The sequence below is a fragment of the Tachypleus tridentatus genome, chromosome 10 (assembly GCF_004210375.1).
Source record: "Tachypleus tridentatus isolate NWPU-2018 chromosome 10, ASM421037v1, whole genome shotgun sequence".
Classification (NCBI taxonomy): Eukaryota; Metazoa; Arthropoda; class Merostomata; order Xiphosura; family Limulidae; genus Tachypleus; species Tachypleus tridentatus.
Genome location: NC_134834.1, coordinates 82,816,285 through 82,839,581, shown reverse-complemented (window position 1 = coordinate 82,839,581; position 23,297 = coordinate 82,816,285). Strand labels below are relative to the sequence as shown.

The 23,297-nt window shown below is 34.5% G+C and overlaps 1 protein-coding gene across 1 annotated transcript in view; it reads left to right on the top strand.

Moving 5' to 3' along the window:
* LOC143229728 (neprilysin-1-like) overlaps positions 1-23,297 on the top strand; it is a 59,215-nt gene that overhangs the window by 18,976 nt on the left and 16,942 nt on the right. The window contains exons 3-14 of the mRNA XM_076462462.1: positions 1,227-1,262; positions 3,970-4,131; positions 4,354-4,437; positions 5,137-5,342; positions 11,316-11,495; positions 11,627-11,713; positions 12,889-13,013; positions 15,262-15,484; positions 16,157-16,255; positions 17,260-17,337; positions 19,218-19,321; positions 22,157-22,267. Coding sequence (XP_076318577.1) covers positions 1,227-1,262; positions 3,970-4,131; positions 4,354-4,437; positions 5,137-5,342; positions 11,316-11,495; positions 11,627-11,713; positions 12,889-13,013; positions 15,262-15,484; positions 16,157-16,255; positions 17,260-17,337; positions 19,218-19,321; positions 22,157-22,267 — 1,495 coding nt within the window. The remainder of the gene's footprint in view (positions 1-1,226; positions 1,263-3,969; positions 4,132-4,353; positions 4,438-5,136; positions 5,343-11,315; positions 11,496-11,626; positions 11,714-12,888; positions 13,014-15,261; positions 15,485-16,156; positions 16,256-17,259; positions 17,338-19,217; positions 19,322-22,156; positions 22,268-23,297) is intronic.

Sequence of the window (23,297 nt, the reverse complement as noted above, 5' to 3'; positions counted from 1 at the left end):
GAGACAGAGTATGCTGTTAATAAAACGGTACATCAGACATACTGTTGTACGGCTATATAATGTGAGGAACTAAACAGTGGCTAATGACACTTTTTCACTTCATCTATCCAGTGTATAGGTTTTTCTTATAGTGATTACAAAGCACGTTCAAACCAACTGTATGTTTAATACTTTTCACTATGATATAGGTTAACTTGTATTCAGGGTTACTGATGAGGAACTGAATTCTCCGAAACTAGTGTAACCCAATAACACACGTCAATCAAAGTGTAACTTGGACTGGACCTTCTTTGGACTTAGACTTCGAAGTTAAACAATTTTTGGAATACCAACTTTATTTATTAGAACGGTACGTATTTGTATAATGGACTGTTAACAAACCAGTATATGCTAGTACAGCCTGCTGTTAGTAAGAAGGTATAAATGGAAGTTATCTGTTTGTAACATCAGAATGATTCTAATGCGTGCATGTTTATCTTACAGTTAAGTATAACCTGAAATATTCTCAGAAACGTAAGTCGAGAAGTTAAACCAGAAATGGTTCTACAACGCTTGCCGTTAATGTAAAAACCATGTTCTTCTCGTGTTCCTAACAATGACAAACATTAAAATCTATATATCTCTCAGATAAGAGGTTTTCCGTCAGAAGTGAAATTCGGTTTTCATTTGTAAATCATTCCACAGTGTTTCTTGTTTATTATGAGGTACGTATGTCACCAGGAAACAATGTTTTAGTTTTCTAAGAGTTTATTGATTAAATAGGATTAAAATTATTGATTCTTTCTATGCTTTAATACATACCAGTTTTGAAATAGTCTTTGAAATTTGTTATTTTTGCAAACGTGTTCAAGAACTAAAGATGTTAGTGTAGCTTTAAACATGGCTAAAAATTCTGTAAAAAAAAAGAAAACATGAATTTTGCAGGAATTCTTCTTTCAACCCATGCCCGCGGGTTGATAGGAAAGACTGGCTTTACTAATATTCTATTCATAAGCAGTAAATATTTCATTACACTTACCATTTAGCAGCAAACCTGTCAATGTAATTGTTGATGCAATTTGAATGCTTAATGTTCCATATAAATGTGATGTCCGCTGCAACTGGCTTCGAACAAGCTATAATGTTGATTTTTGGCGGAATCACTATTAAATGCTCTATCTTCGTATTAAATAAGCAGACGTCTTATATACTTTTCTATCTGACGTCTTATCTTCTATCTCTTCCAGATGATATTTGTCTTTCTCCAGCATGCATAAAAACAGGTAAGAAGATATAAAGTTGATGGAACTACTATTGTTTAAAATTTACAAATATATAAATATAATCAGGATTATGTGTGGATTGTTTATTTGTTTTGAATTTCGCGCAAAGCTACTCGAGGGCTATCTGCGCTAGCCGTCCCTAATTTTGCAGTGTAAGACTAGAGGGAAGGCAGGTAGTCACCACCACCCACCGCCAACTCTTGGGCTACTCTTTTACCAACGAATAGTGGAATTGACCATAACTTTATAACGTCCCCACGGCTGAAAGGGCGAGCATGTTTGGTGTGACAAGATTCTAACCCGCAACCTCAGATTGCCGTGGAGGCGTTATAATGTGATGATCAATCCAACTATTCGTTAGTAAAAATGTAGCCTAAGAGATGGCGGTGGTTGGTGATGACTAATTGTCTTTCCTCTAGTCTTACACTACTAAGTTACGGACGGCTAACGCAGATAGCACTCGTGCAGTTTTTCGCGAATTTCAAAAATTAACAAACAAGAAAATAAATGGTTATTCAGAACAACTTTTATAATCCCAGATAAAATTAATTACATGCACTATCGAAGAATCTATTGGAAAAAATAAAACAAAGTTATATATATATATATATATATATATATGAAAACACTTATCTTATAGTCCAAATTCTCGTCTTATATCATAGTTACAGTACTACATTGTTTAGTCTCCTAACGTTCCTATATTTCAACCTCTCCTCGACGTATGTTGGTTAGATATTTTGATATGTCACAAAGTACTGTATTAAAATAATTTTTCAGTTAAAGACAGTTTCTAACACTTAGAACTATGAATTTAGTTGTATTATAAATGATGAAGAAACTCTGTCGTTTTTTATTATTGTTTTACCTTCCAGAAACGAAATTGTGAAAGAGGCAAAACATTAAAATATAGTTATAATATAACTGACATTCTCTTATAGTTAGAGCAGTAAAACGTGGTAAGATTAATTTCATGATAATCTTATCTGCATAAGTAGAAATTCCTTTTTATATACGCAACAGCACCTTTCCGAACAACAACAAAAATGCCACCTACTAGTACAGCAGTAAGTCTACGGACTTACAACATTTTACTCAAGGGTTCGATTCCCCTCGGTGGGCTCAACAGATAGCCCGATGTGGCTTTGCGATAAGATAACACCCGTATATCCGCCATTTTGTTTCTGTTGACTAAATAAAATAGATCTCTAAAACATTTATGTATTTCAATAAGATAGTATTTAGATACTAACTCTGACACTGACTTTTGATCATTGGTCATATTAGTCTGCCTTCAGATATACATTTCTGTTATTTAAAATTAAAATCTGTTCCGAAGTGGTTAGAATTTGGTCCACACGTTACGAATAAAACTCAGTGATCGTACGATAATAATTAATTCAAAATTAAAAACTAAAGAACTATTAATATATTGGACCATAGACTGAAAGCAGAATATATTTAGAGTAAAAATACCTGGTCTGAAAAGAAGAGTATTGTTAGATTGACCAAAAATCAGTTGTCGAGAAAAAGTGACTGTGGGTCCACAACACATGAAAACCTATTAAAACTATGGTTAATAGATAAAGAATATTTAGATCACAAAGCTAACACAAATGGGTTATAACATACGCCACAGTATAAAATCAAGTGTTAGTAAAATTCGACTAAAATATACTTCAATCCATTAATTTTAAAGTAATGTACTTCAGTTTACACATTAAAAAAAACGTAACGCAGTGAACAATGATTTGTTTCTCAGTTGTTTTTCCCTAGGTTTCGAGTACAGTTAAGCAACACAAAATTTGGAAGAAACGAGCTGCGAAACATTTTACGTTGTAGTCGCATAAATGGAAAAGCTAACTAAAATACCATCCTTTTTATCAATAGTTGCAACTTAGAGAAAAGTGGAATGTTTCCTGAAGATTATTTTACAGCATATTGAAAACATAAAACTTTAAAAGTAATTACGTTAACGATAACCAGACATTTTGAAAGTTGTTATTTCTTTTATCAGGTTTATTGTGAAACAATATCTCAAGTTTACTTCGTCCAGTTCGAGGACATTATTTCAAATATCTCTATTATTGGTATGGAAATAAATAAACTACAAAACTTAAAAAAAATCACTTGGTAATAAACCCTAGTAGTATACGTTCCAGCATGTAGCCTAGTACTGAAATAAAGCGTCTTTTTTATTACCATTAAATGAAAATAAACGAAGATAAAGAAAGGCTAAGTCTTCATCAAGACCATGAGTGAGAGAGGCGGTTCTCACAATTATGACACTCTTGAAAAAAAGGCATTCAGTTTTTCTTATGTGCCAGTTTTATTATATAAAACATATATAACTCATTAGTGGCTTCTTTTATATGTAGGTGGAATTCTTTCAACACTAACAATATAACTGAAACACGGTTCCAGGAGAAATACCTTTTTATTCTCCAGATGTTTGTTGATATAAAACTGAAATATTCGAGTTTTACCCTCTTGTGTTTACAAATGAGATTTTCTGATGTGACAAACATATTTGTTGCTTAATACAACCCGTGTTTGGTTTGCCCTTGATTTTTGTAAGCGAACAGGCTGAAAGTTTCATGAAAATGAATATTTGATTGTTTATGAGAAAAATAGATGTGTGTGGTGTGTTTGCACGAGCTACTGTCTTAAAAAAACACAAAGTAATAGCACTTATTGGTAATTTCAGCGGCTTCTCTGTTAATGGCTATGGACAAGACAGTCGATCCTTGCGAAAATTTTTTCCAGTATGCTTGTGGCACATGGAACAAACGCCACGTGATTCCGGAAGACAGAAGTAGTGTAAGCACATTTGAAGTGCTGGCTGATCAGTTGCAGATTATATTGAAAGGTACGTTTTCAAGATGTAAAGGTAGGAGACAGAAAAATATTAACAATCTAAAGATAGTTAGTTTTCTAGAGCTCTTATATATTCCAGTAAATAATATATAGTATTTTAAGACGAAACACTGATCACTGATAACAGTCACAAAGTCTTTTTTTTTCATGGCATTTAACATTCATCGTATTACTCTGTGTGGCTAAAAGTTTAGAAGTTATTTTAACATTTTAGGTCTTTTGGAGGAAGCAGCGAATCCCTACGACAACAGCGCCACCGTAAAAGCGAAAACATTCTACAAGTCTTGTGTCAAGATGGGTAATTTATAAACTATATCTTTGTTCTTGGACAACACCATTAACTCTTACGAACTTTTTAAATTTATTATTATTATTTATAGTTAAAACGATCGTTTCACTTAAGAAACTTTCTGTGTTGTTTGAACTAAGGTGTTGGCGGGTTTCTAACAGTTTTAACGTTAATATTGTGGAAAATCAAAAGCAAAATGAGTTGATAGGTGTTCAGTTATGTTTTATTCAACGACTACGAAATCGAATTACATGTCATAAAACAGAAAATGTTGCAAGATTCTTTTAAACAAAAATTTTCGGGCTCAATACTGTCTCTATTAATACTTTTATTTATCAATTTTAATAAAAACTAAATCCATTTAGAAATGAGAATAAACTGTTTCTGATAAGATGGAGAATACAGTTTTGATAAAGTAAGAGGCTTCGAGGGATATTTATTTGTGGTGTATTGTAGATAATTAGGACAACTAGCTATTTGTTTTTCAAATGCAATAGAATATTGATTACAATTGTATGTAAACTTTACACCGCACACCATCTCTGAAAATCTTTGAGTTTTGTTTCTATCTTTGAAAATTCTGTAAAAACAGAGAATAGTTGTTCTCTGATTTGAAAATCTTTGAAAAAAAGAGACGTGGTTTCTTACTCTTCGTTTTACAGTTGAAGTTAGTAAGTAAAAGGAATAGTTCTCATTTAAACATTTCAGGCCAGATTGATGCTATAGGCGACAAACCACTTCATGATATCATCACGAGTCTTGGAGGTTGGCCAGTAACCAGTCGCAACTGGACCGAACCCTCGTGGCCAATCGAGAAACTACTGGGTTTACTTCGTGGCGATTATAATATGGGTATCATTATTGAACAATGGGTTGGACCTGACGATAAGAACTCATCGGTTAATATCATTCAGGTAATTTAATTGTAGTTGAATATGAAAAATAATATGAGAAGAATTATGTATCAGGTTAGGAAAGCTGTGTTGAGTAATGGGAGCCTAGCGCGTAAGGCGTGCGACTCGTAATCCGAGGGTCGCGGGTTCGCGCCCCCGTCGCGCTAAACATGCTTGCCCTCCCAGCCGTGGGGGTGTATAATGTGACGGTCAATCCCACTATTCGTTGGTAAAAGAGTAGCCCAAGAGTTGGCGGTGGGTGGTGATGACTAGCTGCCTTCCCTCTAGTCTTACACTGCTAAATTAGGGACGGCTAGCACAGATAGCCCTCGAGTAGCTTTGTGCGAAATTCCAAAACAAACAAACAAACAAACAGTAATGGGAACCTCTGAGTGAAAATATAGTGTGTAAATAACACGTCGCATTTGTGTATTATATATGTCGTGTATTAAACAGTGAACGCTAATAATTTATGAGTGAAAAAATGCACGTTAACACTCTGTTAGTGCAGCGGTATGTCTTCGGATTTACAACGCTAAAATCAGGGGTTCGATTCCCGGCTCAGCAGATAGCCCGATGTGGCTTTGCTATAAGAAAACAAACACACAAACACTCTTTGTTATAAAACAATTTCATATTCTACTTCTATAGAAGGTCCGGCATGGCCAGGTAGATGAGGCACTCGACTCGTAATCTGAGGGTCGCGGGTTCGAATCCCCTCACATATTAAATAAGCTCGCCCTTTCAACCGTGGGGGCGTTATAATGTGATGGTCAATCCCGTTATTCGTTGGTAAAAGAGTAGCTCAAGAGTTGACGGTGAGTGGTGATGATTAGGTGCCTTCCATCTAGTCTTACACTGCATAATTTGGAACGGCTAGCGCAGATAGTCATCGTGTTGGTTTGCGCGAAATTCAAAGCAAACCAAACTTCTATAGTTTGAGGAATGAATAAGGTGCGAGTTCTAGGAACTATTTAAACCTACTGACACTCGATAGAAATTTTAAAACTTTGTCTTATTTCATACAAACGAGAGGGGCATCGAATCTCTATTGTAACTGTTTTTTTTGTTGATTCTCAATGGATTGTATTGATACTAAATTCAAGTTTAAAACCCAGTTTGAGAGTCAGGGTGGTATTTATTTTTCGTGGCCTAATTTTCAAACGAAACTTTACGGTATTCTTTTTAGTTTTTTTTTGAAAATCTACTTAGAGTCTTGAACCCCTTACATAATCTGGAATCTGAATCCTCTACTAGCGTGGCCTAATTTGCACCAGTTTCGAGATCAAGGCCTACTTTCTTCTATAAGGTGGCTGATTATAGTGCCTACCAGAAGAGAACACTTTTACTAGTTATACAACAGGAAGACACTCCGTCTCAAACCCAAAACTTCGCATCTTTGTGGTCGAACACTTATGGGAGATGAGTTATTTTGGCGGTAATTTTTTAAACAGATATTAACAGATCCTGTTCTTTATCTCAGCACATTTAATTTTGTTCCAATTTGAATACCGAAAACCGTGACACTTATAAGCAGTCCATCCGATTCCCCGACTCGCAGAACTGGGTGTTAAGACATTCCTGAAGTAAGTTAAGATGTCTCATGTTAAAGGGAAAATATCGTCTTTGCTGATTTGTTTCTTTTTGTAAAATATCATGTTTCGTACTTAAATTATCAAAAATACATAAAGACTAGCATTTTCATTCACCTATGAGTAAGAAAACATTACCCTTATTTACAAAAACTGACAGTGTACTGACCATAACCGGCTTTTGTTTTGAAGGTTGTTAAGACTCGTTCTGTGGATGCAAAATAACGATAGCTCGCCCTTATATTACAAAGGAAAATGGAATTTAAAGATTTTCTAAGAAATTGCAAATTCAAAGTATAGATATGATTTTGTTTGATGACATGAAGATACAGGTGTAGCTGTAATAACAAGATTTTATTAAAACTATAAGACAGGAATTGTACACTAGTCAACTTAATAAATTATACTCACAAACAAACTAAAAAATGAGTTAAAAACTTCTAAAATCTTATCAGGTTTAAAACTTGGTTAATCAGACAAAATGAGTATAACAACACTATCTAACGTTGTGGTTTTGTGAGCTAATCTTGAATTAAAACTTAATGTTTTTCTCTATGTCACTGTATATACGTTACTGTTTATTGATGGGGCGTGTGATACTCTAGTTGTTCATCAAAGTATAACGCTCCTACAATATAAATCATGAGGTTTCTTTGTCCGCATTATATCTGTTAATAGCTAGCTCTGTTAAGTGTTACACTAAGCTCAATCATAAATATAAAACATGTAATACTGTGCTACAAAAGAACATAGAGGTCAGTAACAACAAGAATAAAACTATAAATTTGTGAACAGATAACTCCAATCAGATGTGAAAGATAAATACATGGAATAATAATGGTTAGTGTAGATCTAACACAACTGAAACATTCGAAATATCTCTCTGCTTTTAAAGTTACAGTTCATATAGATCTGAATGACTAAAGTTTAACTTCGATTTTTTTAGTATTGCAGAAGGTATCAATCTTAAGCTCCTTTGTTAAGTCGGGCCCTGCAATGTCAGGTGGTTAAGGCACTCGACTCGTAATTCTAGGGTCGCGGGTTCAAATCCCCGTCACACCAAACATGATCCCCCTTTTAGCCGTGTAAGTATTATAAGGAGATAATCAATACCGCTATTTGTTGGTAAAAGAGTTGGCGATGGGTGGTGATGACTAGCTGCCTTCTCTCTAGTCTTACACTGCTAAATTACGGATGGCTAGCGCAGATTGTCCTCGTGTAACTTTGCGCGAAATCCAAAACAAATAAACAAACCTTTGTTAAGTCACGTAATCATAATTTTTGACAAGTATATAACTGAGTAGCAAGGAACAAGAAACTGACTGCTTTACCTGTAAACTGTTAACTGTCCGAAATCGTGACCGGAAACTTTGATTAGTCTAACTAAAATAACTCAAAAATATCAATGGAAGAGGAAAAAAATTGAAAGTTTTCCGCGTTTATATATATATATACAAGTCATACTTCCCTAAAAATATAATAAAAATCAGACAAAATTGGGAGAGAAGTAATTGTGTATATATGTGTGTGTGTGTGTGAGGGCAAATGTTTGGACGCTCAAAGATTGTATGACCTGACTTGGTACATATATAACCCATTAACTGAAGTAGTCGTGAAATTAGCTTCGTGTTTGAGGATATTTACAGCTTTCAGTCTTCAAGCTATTGGAAAAGTTTGGCTTAATATATCATTTTGTCCATCCTGTCGTAATTTATCAACAAAAGCACGAAGTGTTCATATTGACAGAAGAAGTTTTAGTTATCTTTTTTTAAGGAAGGATATAAAAAAAATAAATAACTGCTGCCCGTTTACTTCAGTTCTAAACCATTAGGAAGTTTCGCTTTAGGAACTGAAAAACTTTCATTGTTAGCTGACCTGCGGCCACGCGTATTGTTGTTTCCAAAAGAACTCGCAGTAATGCAAATAAGTTATTCTGCACCACTTGAAAATGTAAGTTCATTTCATCCAATGTACATTTACAAAAATCCATCACGATCTAAACTACTACACGTGGTCAAATGTAACTGAAAATATGTGGTTCAAGAAATACTAACAACGTTGCGTTGACGATTGCAGTGTACAAGCTTTCGCTAACTTCCAGTAGTAAATCCGTAGAGGAAATGACGTAAATAGGAAAGACGAACTATATTTTCTGACATTGGCTTTGTGAACTATATAACCATTTTCTTAAAAACAAAGAAACTGTTGCTGGTGAATAATAGATGTGCAATTTTTTATTAAAACAACACAGCATTAAGTTCCATCAGTCAGAACCGTAGTTAGTGTTCATTCCAACAACCTGTAAGCAATACTTATTGTATTTTAATCTAGATAATTCTTAAAGTCAAGTTGTGGAATTTTCGTACACCCAATTACTGGTATTCCTACACAGTCTCTTCTGTTAGATCCAATATTTGTATGTTATCAAAGGTTTAGGACTTATACATAAAATCACTAAAAACCCACTATTAAGCCTTTTTTATGTTACTAAAGATTGTGTAGTGAGAGCAATACATTGATATCGATGTCAAGAGTGTTTATGAAAATCAACTATCAGCCTGTACTGAGTGCAACATTGAAATGTATCAGTCAAAGGTATAATTCATTATTCTTCTGACGAGATATTAACTTGTGATCTTCAAAGCTGACTCAGGTGATCCTTGCAGTTCAAAATATTTGCACTCACTCTAAAAAAAACAAACAAAGCACTCTCACCTGTTCTGGCCTTTAGGCTTAACTTTAGTGATAAAAACCGAAAATCCGAATTGAAGTATTCAAATATTGATGGTCTAACTCCATAAGATCTTATTAAATTTCACACAAGAAACTATAATTGTAAGTTTGATTTAATGGTCAATATTTTAGCTACTAATTTCATTCCCGTCATTATCCTTCGTGATTTAGGGTTTATACACTAATAACTCAAATGCAACTATTGGTACTGCTGATGATTTATTGTGATTGAGGCTATCTGCATGAAACTATTCTACAAGGAGTTTTATTTCGAAAGTTTGGTTTGTTTTGAATTTCGTGCAAAGCTACTCGAGGGCTATCTGCGCTAGCCGTCCCTAATTTAGCACACTAAGACTAGAGGGAGGGCAGCTATTGCCAACTTTTGGGCTACTCTTGTACCAAAGAATAGTGGGATTGACTGTCACCTTATAACGTCCCCATGGCTGAAAGGGCGAACATGTTTGATATGAAGGAGATTCGAACCCGCGACCCTCAGGTTACAAGCCTAGTGCCTTAACCACCTGACAATGCCGGACCTTTATTTTGAAAGAAGAAAGTTTCTTTATCGTTTTTAATAATTTGTCTTTTCTTGTTTTCGAATCAGTGTATTTATTTCTGTATGATCGCGTGATCCTTATAACCTGGTGTCATTTAATTCGTGTATGTGACAAATCCAGCTATTAAACTCAAATATTTACGTACTTAAATATCTTATATTTTATATTGTCATATTTTAAAGTCCGCTAGAGGGCAAGTGGTAATTTTATGAACTTAAAATGCTAAATTCTGGAGCTCAACTCCCAGCTGTGGACCCAATGCAGATATCCCACTGTGTAGCTCTGCATTAAGAAGAGAACAAAGAAACCAACAATCATTTGTTTGAATTTTATTTGAAACATCATTAAACGTGGAATTTCTTCATAAGGAACAGTGTGATCTTTCAAGCTGTAAGGTCATTAAAAAAAAACAACTCAGTTATGAAGGCACGTTTGGTCTTAGATTGATTTTGTACATGTCTGTTAAATAAGGATTGGGGTAATGTTTGTGTTCATAATACAATATATATTTCTCCGTAATCGTTTGTTTGCTTATTTTGGACAACAAAGCTACATTAGGCTATCTGCTGTGTCCAGTCCTGGATTTTAGAGATTTAAGTTCGTTGATTTATCGCTGCCCCACCAGAGGATGTCTGGTGTACAAACGAATGACTTGGAATATTACATTTAGTAATGATATGAAGAATTATCAAATTAATGAAAACATGATAATGAAAGAAACAAAAATGTATGGTAATCATGTACGTATAAAAATCCATCAAATCTAAATATTATATGAAAGAAATATAATAAACCTATTAATAAATAATTCAACGTTGTTAAAACACGATAAAGAAATAACTGAAACGTAGAACCATAACTACTATAAAATAATCGTTTTGTCATTGGAATATTTGTTTTCTTTATAAACGTATTGTAATTCGCGTCTAATTTACGTCACTGAACCCAAAAATGAGGAACTGAAGGATAGAAGATAGCACTAATTGTTAAACTACTTCACCACACACTACAGATGTAGTGGCACATTATAATAAGATAGTGTTCTCAAAATGTTAACCCTCATTTCGTTTGTCCATGTTTCAACTAAAATCGCTTTGTTTTTCATGTTATAGTTAGATCAAATGCCACTTGGCCTTCCAAGTCGAGAATACTACCTCAAAAGAAGTAGTGAGCGTGAGAGAAAGGCTTACCTTAAATTGATGATAGATGTCGCTGTGCTATTTGGAGCAGAACGAGAATATGTCAAAACTGAAATGGAAAAAGTTTTGAATTTTGAAATTCAATTGGCCAACGTAAGTAATTTTTATAAATACAAAAATACAGAATCAAAACACGTAAGTGTCTCGAAGGATCTAAAAAATTCTCTTAATCGACTTCGTATTGAAAAATTGCATTAACACTGAAAATGTTTTCTTCATTGCAGGCTTCAATACCTAAAGCAGATCGTCATGATGCTGGCGTCATGTATAATAAGATGACAGTTAAAGAACTGAATGAACTCGTTCCTCAGGTAAGTATTGTGTTTCGAAAATTACATTCAGTGTTTCTTGTCTCTTTTAATTTTATAAGGTTAGTTTTTTGCGTTTATTTAGAATTTTCGAAAATTTTGTAGATGGGATTCCTAGCCTTATGTATAATTTTAATGTAAAATCTTGCTCAAGACATGAATAAACTCCTTTCGCTCCAATTACCAGTTGTTCTAAGTCACGTTTTTTGTTTCATGTGTGCTTTCTCATGTAAATTATTGGATTATACTAAATTCTACTATATAAAGACAGACAGTGATCTTTTTCTGTTGGCAGGTTAGATGACATCATCAAGCATATCCTTCTTATTTGAATAATTTGGTTGAATATCACAGCACAGATTCTCTTGGACTTTGAATCATTTGCGCTTTCTACTGGATTTAATCGGAGAAGCAGAATAATTGGTTACATTAAGATGAATAATCACATGATTTGTGAAATTAATTATAAATGTTCGTTAATATCACTAGGCTATTATTAAGAGCTTTAGACTAGAACTGAAGAACACTGCTGAAAACATAGTATTCTTTTTTCAAGTACTCTTTTGTAAGGTGCACTTGAAACTTAGCTGGCGTGCCACCAGATTCGACTCTTATTTGGAAAACCATATGCGAATTATTATCTCTGTGTTTATCTTTCAAATACATTGGACGTAAATGAAATAATCTATCAATCTAGTCAATTTACCCATAGGGAAAATATGTTATGCTTCTTTAGAAATATTGTTACCCCATATTGTTCTTTCAGAATACTGAGTGTTTGGACTTTGTTTAGTCATGTCCAATCAAATTAGTGTCAGTTGGATAGGATTTAGACAATGTGGAATCGATTTGGCAGTATACCAGTAGTCATCATTGCCAATGGTCGAGTTCAGCGCCATTTCATGCGAATATTTACAGTAGCGAAAATCTTCAAAAAGGAATTGTCTTGAAAGTAATAAATTAAATTTTCCACAGTGTTATTAGTTTATCTATAAATGCTTTTATCAACTTGTCTTTTAGAAAAACTGTATTACACGTCAAACAGTATAATCGTGTTATATATTACAGGTATAACAAAAATGTTAATTTTTAAGATTATATCCCAAATGAAACTAAAGTTCTTGTAACAGCGTATTTGGAAACTCACTCCCATTATTATTGTTATTTTGGTTTTGTAGATTTCCTGGCTGACCTACTTCAACACTTTCCTTCCCATAAAAGTTGACGAGTTTGAACCAGTTGTTGTCTACGTACTTACGTATTTCAAACAGTTGGGTCAAATTTTAGCCAAGTCTCGTCGAAGGTAACAGCATTTTCAGTTTATTTGTCACGAGTGAAAGTGAATAAACAAACTTAACAAGAGTTTCTTACAATACAGAGGGTAGTTAGGGCGCTCGATTTGCAGTTTGAGGATCTTGGGCTTAAATCTTTGTCATCCTTTTAACCATGGTAACGTTATAATGTCAGTCCTATTATTATTTGGTCAAAGAATTATAGTGTTGAATAGTTTAGTACTGCTAAATTAGGGAAGGTTACTGCAGATAGTCCTGGTGTAGCTTTACGCGAAATTCAAAGGATCATTTTTTTATACGGATCTGATACAGCTTTGTTGTGGGTGTGGAAAGTACACAGATGGAAATATCATTCAGCAGCTAAGTATAATTAGAAAAACAAAGAAGCTGGAGTTTAGAAAACCCGATTTGTAATAACGCATTAAAACGAAATGTTTGGATATTGAGTGTTGTAAGGGTGATATATATTCATTGGCATCACTGAAATATAATTTTGGATGGGATATCTTAATACATATAAAACAAAACAATAATTTTATATCCAAAAAAGTGAGATAAGAAACAAACCTACTGTGGTCTTTTCTGTTTACGTAGTTTGCACTTTATGTATAATATATGCATGCTTATTAGTGTTCTCCAGAACTAATAAAAATAATGTTTTGATTTATCACAAATGCTACGCACCTTTAGCATAGGGATGGAACATTTTATTCATTAGCTTTTGATTTTAGAGCCCACGAATTTTTCCATAAATGTTTTAGTACCCCTCATATTTTCCAGCGATACTAAAATTTGGTGAAAGCATTCTTTTGTTGTTTTCCTCAGCGGCGTGAATGTAAATAGGAAACTCATTATGAAAGTAAAATTTTTACGTGGTTTGGTTGTTAAAAATATAAGAGTTGCTTGAAAATGGTTTTGAAAATAATTTATATTTCGCCATTATTCGCAACAAAAGAAAGTAACTCTAAAAAGTAAGCATGATAAGTGCAGTAGCAAATACTGGACTTAGCACTTGCAACGCGAGCATCTAACGACAATGGCTAACGTCTCCTTACTTTAGCCCTCGTAAATTTTGCACTCTAAACTAATCCTAGCACTATCGCCACCAAGTAATGAATTTAATCTGTGTCTACTTAGATGAGGCTGAAACCCATTTTTTTAAGTTGTAAATAAATATTTATTTTCGAAATCATGCAGAATGAGCAGTGAAATAAAGAACATGGATTAACACAAAAGAGAGGGAAACATCTTGCTCTTCATCTGATCATTTTCATTCCTGGATTTAATTTCATATAGTTCAGCTTAGAGCCAAAGTGCTGTCCAGTGTCACAGCTGTTTTCTTCTCTTTCTTACATGTTGTTACCGTTAAATCTAACATTGTTTCCAGTCCCGTGCATTCTACTTAATAATGTGTGTAATATTAAGAATATCTGGATCTGCGTGTTACATCTTGTAAGAGTTGTTTTTCTTTTAAAGGTCTAGGTGAAAAATAATTATTATACTGTAAGCGGTGAGGGCTAATATAAAGTAAAAATCTATCCAAAAGTATTCCAAAATTAAAAAAAAATTGTGTTTTACCTTAAACACTAATGATAAGAGATTTTGGACGTGTAATATACTGTTATGTAACCATAAAAGCATTAATCATATACGAGCATTTAAATAATAAAGCTATTACATTAGTATACTTTGGCACCGTTCTCAAATAATAATTAGTATAACAATTCATAACTTATTGTTTTTATCATATATTTCTCAATCAATTAAATAGAATTTTTAGTCACCTACCACCAAATAATGTTACCTAAAATCGACTGATTGGATTTTCAGACCTTCTTTACCTTTATTTTCGTTTGTGTGGTTCCTAATCGTTTAGTTTTGGTTATATGCTATTTTAAATTTTTTTGAATATTTTCAGATATTTTTGAAGCAGGAAAAATGCTATGTATGTTTGTAAATTTCTCCATGTTAATTATTGGCGTTAGTTTTCCTTATTAAATATTTGGGTTATACATTGTGAAGGAAGCTCGTGGTGATGTGTTTTTTCTTGGTTATTGCTAGCAAAAGCCAAAAAAGTGATTAATGTTTTAATTAATTATTAGAATGAGTTATTTAAAGAATACCAACCGCGACAATAAATTAGTAACCGATCAAAGTAACCTTAGTGTAAATACCTCATTATTCCCTTATTTGCATATATCAGTTTTAAGGGCAAAACGTACAAATGTAGAAAATTAGTTTTTAAAAATATTGTTTTAGTGTTATACACAACTACGCTATTTGGCGATTTGTCAACGAAATGATTCCCCATTTGAATGGAGAGTATACCCAGAAGCTGTCTGAGTTTCGAAAAGTTCTCCTAGGGGTCTCTGCTAATCGCGTGAGATGGCGCCAATGCATCGATCTGGTAAACAAGAAGATGGGGATGGCAGTTGGAGCGCTTTTCATTCGGAACAATTTTGATCTCTCCAGTAAAGAAACCGTAAGTTTTTTTCTCTATAAAAATATGGTCATGTGATCCGTCTTTATTCATGGTAGGTTAATAACAAGTTGATACAAAAATTGTTTTTGTAAATCAGAATTTTTAGAAAATGCCATTGGATACTAGTTAATTGAGAAACTAAGTGCATGATTGTTTCGAAGACTTAGAATTGGGTTTTATTTTTGATATTAAAGTTGATTTCATATTTTATAAGTTTAATATTAAATGAACCTGTTGTGAACTCTGGACTAAAGTAGCTTATATATTAAGTGTATGAACTCTATCTTAGACAAGCTTATGAAAATATCGGCACTTGATTATTTCTAATAAGTTTACTTAAAAATTACAGTTGTTGTACCAAAATCGAAATAAAAGGATTTACTCTGAATAAGTGACAATTTTAGTTAAGTGATTTTTTTCATGATTTTTAAAGTGACAGCGTACATTTCGTACTTTATTAAGGCTTATTTATAAACTACGTCATTCATCAAGGAGATCGCATGCACTTTCTCGTGGGAGAGATTGTTGTTAATGTCTTTTACAGAATTTATAAAACGTATAAGATAAACTACAATGTATAAACGTGTTCTTCAGAACTTGCTCTCTTATAAGAGCACACCATACTATCCTTTTTGCAATAAATACAGTGATTTGTAAACGTTTACTCTCAAGGCCTTAGAAATGATTCATAACATCAGAGAGGCTTTCAATGAACTACTTGAAGAGAACGAGTGGATGAACCATGAAACTCGCACCGTAGCTAAAGAAAAGGTAAACTACTGGAAGTTTGTATTTTATTATATTGTAATGCAGTGAAGCATACATATCAAAGACATGGCTGTTAACTTGGTTAATACCATTTTTATTACCATTACTGTTGAATTAACGAAGGCAAAGAGACATCATTCAAACCACTAGATGCAGCACTGTTAAACCCTTATATTCTGGGGATTTAATATTTAATTGTATTGCATATTAAGCCTAAACTAGTTTTTAAAGTATACCTTTTAATTTTGGAACTTTTCAATACTAAGGACAATACCGACATAGAAATTCATGTGCCTGGTGTGCCTTAATGTTTAGCATAGACGGAATATCTGTGTTTCGGTCCTGTTTCCGAAACAACCCCCTCTGCACTAAGGGGCTGTTAATTGTTACGAATGGCAGTTAAATTCCACTATTTGGTTAGAAAAGAATAGGACAAGAGTTGGTGGTGAATATGCTCTTTGACTAGCCGTCTTTCTTTTAGCATATCAGTTCAAAATTAGGGACTGTTTTGCTTAGGTGAAACTTCGTGTCAATATAGCAAAATAACCAAAGAAACCAAAAGAGCTTTGCAGACAATTGTAGGCAATGTTAGTAAACACTTGTAACACAGATTCAGCTTGTAATTTTATTTTTTTTGCAATTGATTTCCGTGTGTATTTGAATTAATACATCATACTTTGGGTATGTCTAGATATTTAATAGAATTATTCAGTTAAACGCTGTGAAAATATTCAAACACAAATAAAAAGAAATTCGTATATCAGCTTCAATGTGTCCTTTTTCCAATTTGAAGTTGTTTTAAAATAATATGACAACCTTATAAGTAAGGCTGTGAACTATATATATAATATGCTAACGTGAATACATATATATTTATAATATTATAACAGGCTAACGTGAATACATATATATGTATAATATTACAACAGGCTAACATGAATACATATATATTTATAATATTATAACAGGCTAACATGAATGCATATATATTTATAATATTATATCAGGCTAACGCTATTACCGAAAGAATAGGATATCCTGAACTTCTAACCAATCCCGTGGAGCTGTCAAAAGAATATGAGATGGTAAGTAGAGACAACTTTCTTATATATTACACGAAAGCGACACCTAGAGGACGCATCTCAGTGTTTATTGATTTTTGTATTAAACAACCTAAAATATACCCCAAACTGTTCCTCGCCCTCACATATCTACGTCTATGTATCAGTATTCTCTTTCTCTCTCAGTATGTTCACAAACGTTTGACTGTTTTATAAAATTCCAGTTTGCGGCTATTTTAACGAAAGTGGTTGACCTTCAGTGTTACCTTGAACTCTGAGCTACGTTTATCAAAAGTTAAATAATTGATAGCTGGGGGGAGACATTCAAGCTTTTTATTAAATGCAATCGAATTCAAATAAAAGTTAAAGGTATACTGTTCACACACAGACAAACACAATTTAAAGGTATACTGTTCACACACATACAAACACAATTTAAAGGTATAATGTTTACACAGAGACAAACACACAATATAAAGGTATGCTGTTCACACACACAGACAAACACACAATTTAAAGGTATAATTTTCACACACAGAGAAACACACGATATAAAAATATAATGTTCACACACAGACAAACACACGATATAAAGATATACTGTTCACACACAGACAAACACAATTTAAAGGTATAAAGTTCACACAGATACAAACAATTTAAAGCTCACAGTTCCTATCCATAATCACGTGACGTATTCCTAGCTAATCTTTCAATCCTAGCAAGGTTTCAGCTAATCTGGAAGTTTAATCAGTCATCATATCTTTGATTCATCCATGTGACATAATCCGTATTAACCAGTTACTACACATCTTAGTGTAAATTTCATGTCTACAAAATGTTAACTTTTTGTAAATTACAGTTTGGATCACGATAAATCAGGGTAAGGTTTTGTGTTAAATTCATCCTTATGTATTACTTTGTGTAACAGGATTAGTTCAAGGAAGCTGTCGCTGTTTCTTGGGTTGTTTTTACTACATCCAACTTCACCCTGTATACAAACGACTGCTTTACAACTGTCACGTGGAACGGCAGATACTTTCAAATTCTAGTGATACAGTTCTCTTATCAGCCAGCTATACAGAGAGAACTGTAAACGCGGTCTCTGATTTAAAGGCGTTAGGGTTTGCTGGCGAAGTTTCCTCTGCGTTTTAATTTTTTATTGAGTTTTGTTTTTTAAGCCCTTAAATATCGTTTATTTTGGTTTTAAACTTAATGCAGAAGTATTTTCTAATTTTTTTCCGCCAGTAAAAGCGTTTTGTTTTACTTAAACTGTCACATGCTAAGTGCTCAAATCTTTTGCTGTTACCTATATAAACTAGGTTTAGCCTTGAAGTGATAGTGACCTCAGTCGAACAAATCTTAGTGTCACGGCACGGCCAGTTGGTTAGGGCGCTCGACTCGTAATCTGAGGGTCGCGAGTTCGAATTCCCGTCACACCAAACATGCTTGTCTTTTGAGCCGTGGGGGCGTTATAATGTGACGGTCAATCCCCCTATTCGTTGATAAAAGAGTAGCCCAAGAGATTGCGGTGGGTGGTGATGACTAGCTACCTTTCCTCCAGTCTTACACAACTAAATTAGGGACTGCTAGCGCAGATAGCCCTCGTGTCACATAACGAGAAATTAAAAACCAAACAACTCTTAGTAGATTCATCCAGGATCTAGTTACTGCGGATGTGGTACTCGATTTGCATGTTCGGTTTCACCAAGTGATTGGTTTGGCTTTTGAGATACTATCCAAGAGATATTTCTACTTTCTCGAAAGAACTACAGCAGAGAAAGAGTGAGGAAAGGAACCAATCTAATTTAAAGAGAGGAAAAGTATCAGTTTTCACACCTTAATAATGATATTTCGAAAGACGTGATTATTTTATTTTAAATATGTTTCGTTTTATTCCACAGTTGGTTGTTCACGAAGACCTTTATTTCGTTAATGTTTTGAACGTCCTTAATTTTGAAGCTTCGAAAAATCTTGTTAAACTCCGCCAGCCAGTCAATAAGGATAAGTAAGTATGACGTTGTCTTTAAGCTTATGTACTCAACGATAGAAATAAGTGACGAACGTCTTTGTCTCAAATAATTCGTGTGTTTAATACGACGCGAAGTGTACAAGTTTTCAAATGATCTTGTTGCGCTATTAGCTACCAGGTAGCGCTTAAAAAGTCGTTTAACTTTTTCTAAGTCATTACTTTAACTCTTAGACACTGTTTTGTTATTAAACACAAAGCTACACAATGGGCTATCTGCACTCTGTCCATCACGGGTATCGAAACCTACGTTCCGCAAACACGTTGCTGTGCTACTGGGGACTCATTGTATCTATGGTCTGACTTTTATTCTGCACATACAAAATATAACGTGCTGTGTTAATTTGCCCCGACCGAGGACCAAGTTTAAAAAGTGGTCATTTTGTCAGCATGGTCATCTTAGGTATTGAAATATCGTGAAAAATATTTATATATTTTTATTGAAAATAACATTTTATATATCAGGAGATAATCGATGGTTAATTTGTATCAGGAAACGACAGAGGTTAAAAATATTAAAATATGGTGGTTTAACAGATTACTGCAGGATCGTGCTTCTGCGCCAGCGAAACCTCAGATTGTGGGAGCCGTGTTTCTCGAGTAGAATCCTGAGAGTGAGGTTAAATATAGATATAGTGACCAACCGGTGGGAGAGGATTTCAGTGACTTTGTTAATGAATGATAATATTTTGTAATGTTTTAAAATTGAATAAACTACTGGCATTTGAAGTATATTTATTATTCAAGAACGATTAGTCCCTTGGTGGTATAGCGGTAAGTCTACGGATTTACAACGCTAAAATCAGGGGCTCGATTCCCCTCGGTGGACTCAGCAGATAACCTATGTGGCTTTGCTATAAAAAAAACACAAACACAAGAGGACGAGGGAACTATTTATAAAGCTACTAATGCTATTATGGTGGCCAATGACCGTCGCAACATTAAAATATAAATACATCAAATCGAACAACAACATTTGTGTGGTTTTATTAACAACATTTTCCAGGTCTTTCAGAGAGAAAAACCTTAGAAGACACCGTAGATTTATAATTTTGATATACCAACACAGCCCAGTACGTAACTTTCCAGGTTCTTTCCTTTTATCAGCTTTTGAATTAACAAACATGGAAGTTTTGATGACAATATTTGTGACCTAAGAAGTGTTTCTCTGAATACAGTGTTGAATTCCCGATTACCCTCGTGCCCGGCATGGACAGGTGGGTTAAGGCGTTCGACTCGTAATCTGAAGGTCGCGGGTTCGAATCCCCGTCGCACCAAAAATGCTTGTCCTTTTAGCAGTGGGGGCGTTATAATATGACGGTCAATCCCACTATTCGTTGGTAAAAGAGCACCTCAAGAGTTGACAACGGGTGGTGGTGGTTAGCTGCCTTCTTTCTAGTCTTACACTGCTAAATTAGGGACGGCTAGCACAGATAGCCCTCGAGTAGCTTTGTGCGAAATTCAGAAACAAACATATAGAGTGTTAGCGCACTGTCTGAGATATATAAGACATTTGTGTGTCTTCCTCTACAGTCTATACTGTGTTTGTTATATAAAATGTAATAAAGGTTTTTGGCGCCATTTATGAATGTAGTTAACGTTAACTCACGCCAGTGCTCAATAACAGCAATAATCGAGGATGGAGGAACGACTAGCGCAGATAGCCCTCGTGTAGCTTTGCGCGAAATCCAAAAACCGACTACCCCCTCCAGTGAGTAAGCGGTAAGTTTAAGTACTTACAAATTTAAAATCTAGGAACTCGAATTCCCCTCGGTGGACAGAGCGAAGATATCCCCTTGTACAGTTTTGTGCTGAAACAAGCGTCAATCGCTGATACAAAATAAACGGAATGAGAGAGGGACGTTGTAGTTATATAAATGTATCACTTATCTCAGATTTTGGTTGATTAATTGGTTGTGTAGAATTAAGCATAAGGCTACACAATGGGCTATCTGTGCTCTTCCTCCCCGAGTATCAAACCCCGGTTTCCAGCTTGGGGGAGGGCTCTCAGATTTCGGAGCATTTGATCATCCATTCGCTTCTTGGTGTCGTGGTGATAACTGTGACCTTTTCTTAAACGTAGCTATATAAATGAAATCATATTTGCTCAAACTATGCTCCTTCACAGTGTGTGTAATTCACTTCAATTCTCCCTCCATAAACTATCGGCCCGGCATGGCCAGGTGGTTAAGACACTCGACTCGTAATCCGAGTGTCGTGGGTTCGAATCACCGTCACACCAAACATGCTCTTCCTTTCATCCGTGGGGGCGTTATAATGGTATAGTCAATCCCACTATTTGTTGGTAAAAAAGTATCCCAAGAGTGGGTGGTGGGTGGTGATGACTAGCTGCCTTACCTCTAGTCTTACACTGCTAAATTAGGGACGGCTAGCGCAGATAGCCCTCGTGTAGCATTGCGCAAAATTAAAGAAAAAACAAAACCTGTAAACTATCATCCAACACCATGATTTCAGTCACTTTTAAGATACTACAGAGTAGTCATATGTACGTAAACAAACCGTAGATTAATATGTAAATAGGCATTTAATATGTAAACAATTTATGCAGACTTAGCATTGTTATATAAGTCAGGTTAAGATGTTTTTGTTTGTTTTATACATTAATCCAATAGTGGTAAATACAAGCCGTGTAGCCAATTTAGGTATATCGAGAATTTTTCTAAAATTCTGTGTTTTTGGTTTTATTTGATTGTCTTTGAATCTCTATCAGGAATGTCTGTGTATTTATTAATAGTTTATAATTTTAAGATATCACACAATATACTAAATTAATTAATATTTCATTTTCTACAGGTGGACGACAGGGCCAGCAGTTGTGAATGCGTTTTACAATCCGAATAAAAACACTATTGTTTTCCCAGCTGGTATTCTTCAGCCATTATTTTACAGTCACTTTTTCCCAAAGTAAGAAATGTTATCGAACCATCTTTGTTACTTTTTAACGATAGAAATAAGTAAAATATTCCAACAAAAAACTCTTAACGTTTAAGATCTTTGGGCTAACAAATATTTACTGAAATACCGGTGAAAGTTTTATATTACACATTTGACTTGCTGGCTGCGGATTCGATTCCCATCACCAAACATGCTTTTCCTTTCAGCTGTGGGGTAATTATAACCTGACGATTAATCCCACTTTTCGGACTGGCGGTGGGTAATGCTGAATAACTGCGTTTCCTCTAACCTATCATTTTTAAATTAAGTTTAGAAGTTAACTTTAAGTTATCTGTGGCTAGTGCAGATTGCCCTTAAATAGCTGAGGTACCTGTCCTATGTCCGGGTTATGAATTTTTAAAACGTGTGTGGGTAGATGGTAGGATAAATAGCACAAAAAATTCCAGCTTTTACATCATTTACAACATATTATTAGAGTATTCATTGTTACTTCATTAAACGTTTGCTGCAAGCACATAAAAATCTGTTACTGGTTTCAAACGAGGCTCAAAACTCGTGCGCTTTCGAAAGCACTAGAGTTTAGGATCTCATTTGAAAAGCCTTAAAACATTGTATACACTGTACGATGTTCAGGAGGTTTTTGTAGGAAGTAGTGGCGGTAGGTTATTTTTTAGTATTTACTTTTAATATCCAAGTCTTAATGTTCTTTCACAATGTTTCACTTAATTAATAGACGCTCAATGGCTGCAGAAGTGTCTTACGGACCAAAGATGAAAGATCATGGGTCAAAGAAGAAAGTTGGTATAACTATTAAAACGTCTCTTCATATCTTTTTTATGATGGCTGTTGGAGTAGAAACTTCGGCTGAATTTATGTATTATGGCAATAATGACTGCTGTTGTTTTTTATTGTATACTTCCATAGAGTGGGCCCGGCATGGCCAGGTGGGTGAAGGCGTTCGACTCGTAATCTGAGGGTCGCGGGTTCGAATCCCGGTCGCACCAAGCATGCTCGCCCTTTCAGCTGTGGGGGCGTTATA